Below are 6,999 nucleotides of genomic sequence, written 5' to 3'. Positions count from 1 at the left end.
CAGTCAGTAATCCCTGGTGCTTTCCACACTGTATGTCTCATCTTCCAACCCTGTCTGCTCTGACTGTGCTGTGACTACTCTAGGGAGAGCAGAGAACAAAAGGGGGTACAGTGATGAGGCCCCAGAGAGAGTGAGAAAGAGAAATCAGGATGGAGCAGGCAGCTGCTGTGGTTCCTGATCTATCTGTCTGTCTGTCTATCTATCTATCTATCTATCTATCCTTCTTCATCTGTCTATCCATCCATTTTATTTTCTTCACTGGTTCTTGGGCTCGGTCTCTTGCAGGGTTTCTTAACCGTGGGGCCTATGAGATTCCTCCTTCCAGCAAATTCATCTTTTACTCGTGAGAACCCATTCAATCCTTTGCAAAGCCCCGAGCCCCCAGAGAACGTTTAAGCGGCTGACTTCCTTGGCTCCTGATCGCACACAGGAAGGCACCGGCCCGCAGAGAGAAGGGGGAAGACTCCTACACCTCAATCAAAGGGTCCTGGGACGCTCTCAGCACCACAGGTTTTCCCGCAGGACACCCGGTGTGCTGCAAAGGGGGCGGTTCTGCCTCCCTTCCCCAGGGGACACGTGACAATGTCCGTGGACACTGCTGGTTGCCACAGCTGGAAGGGCAGGGGGCATGTGCTTCCGGCATCTAGGGGGCCGAGCCCAGGGATGCTGTTAAACCACCTGCTGTGCACAGAACGGCTCCCTCCTCGGAGAGTGACCCAGCCCTCCACACCAATGCACCGAGGGTGACACCCTGGCTAACCTGACCCCAGGCTGGCTCAGAAGCCGCGGAGAGAGCAAGTCGGCAACACAGCCACACTCTAGAGAGGTCCGCACCCCTAGGTAGGAGGGAGCCAGTTCTGGGGCGCACACCCCCACACGTCCACAGACTCACCAGAAAGGAGCAGAGGAAGATGAAGGAAACGAAGTAAAAATAAGCAAATTCATTGCCACACTCGGGAGTCAGGATGCCGGAGTTTTTATCACACGGCTTCCCGCTGAGGCAGGAGAGCATGATGTTGTGCCAGGCCTCCCCGGTGGCACTCCTGAGGACAGAGAGGGGCGTCAGGGACCTGGGCGCCCGCCCGGACACCAGGGCCTCCCAGGGGGGCGGGCACCGTGGCGGAGCACTTGGGCTCTGGAGCTGGACCAGCCGGGCTTGAGCCCCGGGAAGCACCTCTTTCCTCCGGGAGCTCAGGGAGGGGCTCACATTCTCGGTTGTGCAGTAAAGCCCATGGCGGGGGTGTGGGGGGTGTGGGGGGGTAATGCCAATGCCTCACTATCACAGGATTAGGTTCAGCTGGTCTCGCTGGGGCCTGAGGCCATAGGTGCGTTTAAAAGACTTCCCTCCATCCGGGTGGTTGTCATCTTTTACTGCTTCCTCCCTCGGTAACTGCTCCAGGCACACGGGGCTCCTCCAGGCTCCCCTCCATGCAGCCATGCTCCGCCTCAGGACCTTCGCGCTTGCCGTACCCTCGCCTGGCCTGCCCTTCCTGATACCCATCCGGCTCCCTTCCTTGCCTATGTCTCTCAAATACCACCCGCTCAGGGAGGCATGACATACCAGCCCTCCGTTCCTTTTTGGTTGTTGTTCAATGAGAAAAACAATGATTTTTACTGTGGCCAAATGTACATAACATAAAACTGACCATTTTAAGCATTTAAAAATGTATCATCCAGTGGCATTCAGCACATTCACAATGCCGTGTTACCGTCACCACGATCCACCCCCGATACCTGTTCATCTTCCCCAATGGAAAATGTGTGCTCATTAAATAATAACTCCCCATTCTCCTCTCTCCCAGTCCCTGGCAATCTCTATGCCACTTTTTCTCTCTCTCTCTCTGAGTTGCCCATTTAAGGACAATCACGCATTATTTGTTCTTCTGTACCTTCATTTCCCTCTTAATCTCAAATTTTATCTCCTTCTCGCATCCTGTACAGTTTACTACTGATGGTCTCCCCCACAGGAATATGTTTCCAGAAGGCAGAGAATGTTGTCCCTTTCTGCTCATTCCCAGTACTTACAGCAGGGCCTGGCACACAGTAGGTGCTCAATAAAGCTCCCATGGGTGAAAGAAGGAACTCTAACATGCAGCCAGGATTGAGAACCAGGCCTCAGAGCCTATAAGCCTTAGTTTCCTCGTCTGTCACATGGGGCTGCCAAGAACCGCTTTCCCCCCCCCCCCCCCCCACAGGATGGTCAGGAGTCAATGAGACGATGCTTGAAAACGCCTTTCATGTGTGAGTCCCAGAGCCTTTAACTACTAGCCCACCAGGGTTCCTGGGTGCCCCATGCCCATCCCAGGCCTCACGGGCATGAAGAATGAAAGCGCCCGCCTCTCACCGGAAGAGAAGCATTAGGGCCTGGAAGAAGGTCCGGAAGTTGTTGTGCTCCGTGATCTGGAAGTCGTCCTCATCGCTGTCCTCTTCCTCCACGTCGATGCCAATGTTGCCAAACACCTGGGGGATCGGAGGGCGATGACCAGGGGCGGACGTGCCCCTCAGGGGCTCCAGGGAAACCCCACCCAATGCCCACATCTGCCTCTCAGAACTGGGCTCCCGACCCCCCTCTGCCTAAGGGCAGTGGCCCTCCTTGGGTGGCTCTGGGAACATGGGGGGACCCGCACGCACCTGCATCCCAATGATGGCATAGATGAAGAAAAGCATGGCAATCAGCAGACAGACATAAGGCAGGGCCTGGTGGGAAGGAAGTTAGACAAGAGCCCTGCAGACCACGTTCTCAGCAAGACGCACCGTGTGAGCATCGCCGGCCTCCACTCTAGATTCAGCTACAGCGGTGGGGGGTGGGGCCGCTTTCCCTCTCAGCCCTGAGCAGGGGCGGGGGCTCACCTTGAACGACTGCACGAAGGTCCAGAGAAGAATGCGGATGGTATAACCCTGCCGGAGGAGTTTGATGAGCCGGGCTGCTCGGAAGAGGCGGAGGAAGCTCAGGTTGATGAAGTTATTCTGGGGAAATGGAGAAAGAGGGGTGACCATCCACCCACCCCCAGGGGCTTAGAGCCATCACCACTCACAGAGGACCCTACATGAAGCCAACCAACAGGAAAAAGCAAGCCAGACCCCAAATAAGGAGGGAGAGGAGAGAAAGCACTATTAATGCAATGGTGCAGAGGAAAAAACTTGAAAAGGGGACCAAGTGGGGTGGGGTGGGGGGGAAGGAGGAGAAGGCATCAACTCAGAAAGCATACGCCCTCCCTGCCAGCCCCATCCGCAAAGGGGGAAGGAAAGGAAAAAAAGGAGAGAGAGGAAAGGGGTCGAGGTCGGGGTGGGGAAGAAATAACAAAAGAACAAGGAAAAGAAAATATATCCGAATCATCCAATCAGGAAAAAAATCGAGATGGTTTTTGTTTCTCCCAACAACCAAATGCACTGAGACGATAGGACACAAGCGGGTCAAGTTGCCAAATCCATCACACATACGATGCACAAACACCGGGCAGGGTGGGGGGCCAGCGCGCTCAGGCCTGGTGGACAGGGGCGGGGTCCAGGGCACGTTCGCTCTAGGCCAGAAATGCATCTGTCGTGGGACTCACCGGGCACCCTGCCCTGCCCTGCTGAGCTGCCCGCCCGCTCCCGCCCGCCCTCACCTCACCCCACGGCCAAGAGGACTCGAGCCAATTGGAGAAGTGGAAGAGCATCTTTTCTTACCCCCTTGGCGAGCGGGCATGGGGAGGACGGGAGGGAGCTGGGGCTGTTCGGCTGCAGGGCGAGTCCTCGCTGCCCGCTGAGTCGGAGAAGATGCATTTGGGGCCCTTTTCCCCCCTCTCAGGGATGGCTTCTCAGCTTCTGGGGCTGGGTGGAGGTGCACGGGACCAGGCCTGCGGGAAGCAGGAAGTACGCAGCGCCCGTGGGTGGGTGAGCTGGCCATCGGCCCAGGCCCACCAGGGGCAGTGCTGGGGGCGGGGAGGTGGGCCGTCCCTGCCCCCAGGACCTCCCTGGGTGGCCCCTGCCTCTGCGCAAAGACCCCTACCTAGTTATTGCCTCGACCTCCTCCCACCCCAGCCAGACAACAGAGGGACGGGGAGGTGGGCGGCAGCCAGCCAGCTTGGGGGGTTGGGGCCCTGGTCATTATGGAACTGTCCTGGGACTTGCCCTCTGGGGCCTCAGGGGGCACTGGTGAGGGACAAGGCGCTAGAAGTCACAAGTGGACCAAATCTAATCACCTGGTTGACAAAGTTATTTTGTTGGGCCTGAGCAGTTTTGTAATGAAAAGTAGTTGGCACTGTTTAAACTTCAGGCGCCCCCCCCGCCCCCATCCCCCTGGCCCAATCTGGCTTTCTGGCAACCCTGGACCTGCTTTCATCCTGACAGCAGTTAACCAGGGCTCGGGAGTGGCTGCCCCCCTCGAGGCAGGCCAGAGTCCTCCGGTTTGCCCAAGGCCCCTGCTCTAGAAGTGGCACCTGCTTTCCGGCTCATGGCCCGTGTTGGCCACCAGAAGCACTTTGAGTTTGAGAGCCCTGTCTGCGCTCAGCCGGTGGTTGCAATGGAGCGGCCGTAACCGGGACTCGGAGACCCCGTGGAACAAGGTGTAAACGGGCCCGCCCCTCACCCCCAGGTGGCACAGGGGTGACCACACAGGCTGCCCTGCCAGTCACAGCACTCCTTTCGGTCTCACAAGCTTGGATGATGAACTAACTGGGCATCTTCCATGCTGGGTTCCCCAGGGCTTCCCAGTCCCAAATCTGCACCTGCTCGCTCTGGCCCGGGGGCCAAGGCGGGGATGGGGCTCAAGGAATTTCTGGGGCGGACGAGACGCCTCTGGGACACACCATTGGCCCCTCTGTCTCTAGGATGGGCCTGGGGACCGGGAGATCCTACTCTGAACCCAACGGGCCTACGCACTGTGACAACGTCCGGACTCCTGGAATGAGCCCCGCCCCACTGGGCTGAGAGAATCACACGGTGCCCTCTGCCCTGACTCCCGCCTTGCCTGGCCACCCAGCTCCACCAGCTGTCCCCAGCCTTCTCCCCTCCATCCCCAGAGGACAAGCCATCCCTTCGTGGGGTGGGACACGCAGGTGGACTCGCTCAGCATGCAGAGGCAGGCTGGCCCTGGAAGCAGCCTCGGGGCTCGGGGTGCGCGGGGGGCCTGCCACCATGCGGGAGAAGCCAGGGGCCTCGCGGGGAGATGCGGCCGGGACATGCGGAACCGAGGGGGAGGGAGACACGTGGGAGGGAGGGAGGAGATGAGAGAGGCCCAGGTGATGGGGCAGGGAAGGTGCTAGGCTGCCCTCCCCCACCCCTCCCCCTCTTCCCACGTCTGCATCCAGTCCTTCAGGTGCTCACAGAAACTTCCGGCAACTTCCCTTTTTCTAGCTTCCATCTTCCCGTCCACAGGCCACAAGGAGCAGCTGTTCACTCCTCCAACCCTGCCCTGTGCATCCAGGTTCTAGGGTGCCCGGGCGGGGTGCAGGCCCCGAACGCTCGCGTGCTCAGGGGCGCGAGCGCTCAGGACAGGGGAGCTACCTGCGCGATGGCTCCGGAGAAATCCTGACCCCTCCAGCCCAGAAGCCGCCTCTGAGCTCCAGCCCCATAACCGCCTGCCTACCGACTCTTCCAGGGAGTCCCCAAGGCGCCTCACACACTCACGCTCTCCCCAACCCGGCCCCTGGCGTTCCCTAGCCTCCTCCGGTTCAAGCCACTCACGCCCCTCCAGGTCCCCTTCTCACCCACAGCCCAGGGGACCCATCCTGGGTTCTGGGGGGGACCCCGGCTCAGACAGCTCGTCCTCTGCTGCCTCCTCCAGCCCAGGCCCGACCAAGCCGCTCGGCTCTGCAGCCACAGTGACCTTGTCTAATCACACGCCTGGTGGCGCCTCCCCTGCTCCACATCCGCCCGAGCTCCCACAACAAGGCCCCAGGGGCCTTCCCCTTCTGCGTTCTTCACATCCTATGGACCAGCCACACGCCTCACTTGTGGAGCCTGACCCTCGCGTGCTGTCCTGCCCCTGGGCCTTTGCACGTGCTGTCTAGACCTCGTGTGCCCCATTCGCCCCCTCCACCTGCTTAGCACTGCTCACCCTTCAGCTTGCAGCAGTTACAATGTCAGGTGGGTTTGCGGAGTGGTTTGACCAATGCCTGCCTCCCCCACTTGACCAGGTGAGGTGGGCAGGGTGGTGTCCGCTTTTGCTCCCCCGGCACCCCCCATCTATGGCACGGAATTGGGGCTCATTAAACGTTTGGTGAATGAGCACACATGTGCCGCGAGGGGAGGAATCCTGGTGGAAAGATGCCACTGGGGGTCCTTCATAGGGGCCCAGGGCTGAGCGGGGAAGAGGCAGTCAAATGTAACAGAGTGAGGGGTTGTCAGGTGTGTAAGGAGCTGAATGAGTGCGGAGAGAGACATTGTATGCCGGGTGGGGTGTGGGCGTGCAGGGTGGATGGATGTGAGGGAGGAGAGGCATAGTGCGTGCATCTGTGTGTATGTCGCGGGGAGAGAGACAGTGGGGGCGGGGGTGTCAGAGACAGAGAGAGGAGAGGGCACGTGTGTGCAGTGACTGTATGTGTGTGTGTGTGTGTGTGTGTGTGTGGCACACGGCCTTGGCTGGCCGGCCCATCTGGAAGCAGCTAGACCCCAGCCTTAGAAGTTCTGTCTCCCTTGCCTGAGAGCCTTTGCCTGCATGCTGCCCCCACTCAGGCCCCCCAATCAGGCTTGGAGATTGGTCTCTGGTGATCAAGCCCAAAGAGTGCAAGGGCTGAGAATGGGGTCAGGGGTGGGAGGCCCTTTCCTGGGGCCCAGGCTCCACGGAGCTGAATAGGGAAGTGGAGTGACTTGAGGGAGCTGAGGGTTCCGAGTGTCAGATGCGTGTAAGCGATGGGGCTGGAGACCCAGCAGCCGACTTGTCCTGGCAAACCCATCCTTTTCTCTGCAAAAGATGCAAATCAAGCCAAACAAAAACCCCGATTCAGAACCCAGTGAAAACGAGAGAAAGAGAGAGAGAGAGAGAGAGAGAGAGAGAGAGAGAGAGAGAGAGAGGCT

The 6,999-nt window shown here is 59.2% G+C and overlaps 1 protein-coding gene across 1 annotated transcript in view; it reads right to left on the bottom strand.

Annotated features, from left to right (window-relative positions):
- Positions 1-6,999, bottom strand: part of CACNA1A (calcium voltage-gated channel subunit alpha1 A) — a 259,443-nt gene that overhangs the window by 41,761 nt on the left and 210,683 nt on the right. Inside the window, exons 34-37 of the mRNA XM_015562412.1 lie at positions 2,851-2,967; positions 2,632-2,697; positions 2,345-2,460; positions 893-1,043 (exon numbers count right to left, since the gene is read on the bottom strand). Of these exons, the coding sequence (XP_015417898.1) occupies positions 893-1,043; positions 2,345-2,460; positions 2,632-2,697; positions 2,851-2,967 (450 nt within the window). The remainder of the gene's footprint in view (positions 1-892; positions 1,044-2,344; positions 2,461-2,631; positions 2,698-2,850; positions 2,968-6,999) is intronic.

This window comes from Myotis davidii, unplaced genomic scaffold (genome assembly GCF_000327345.1).
Source record: "Myotis davidii unplaced genomic scaffold, ASM32734v1 scaffold1238, whole genome shotgun sequence".
NCBI lineage: Eukaryota > Metazoa > Chordata > Mammalia > Chiroptera > Vespertilionidae > Myotis > Myotis davidii.
Note: the sequence above shows the minus strand (reverse complement) of the source record. Positions and strands in the feature narration are given on the sequence as shown.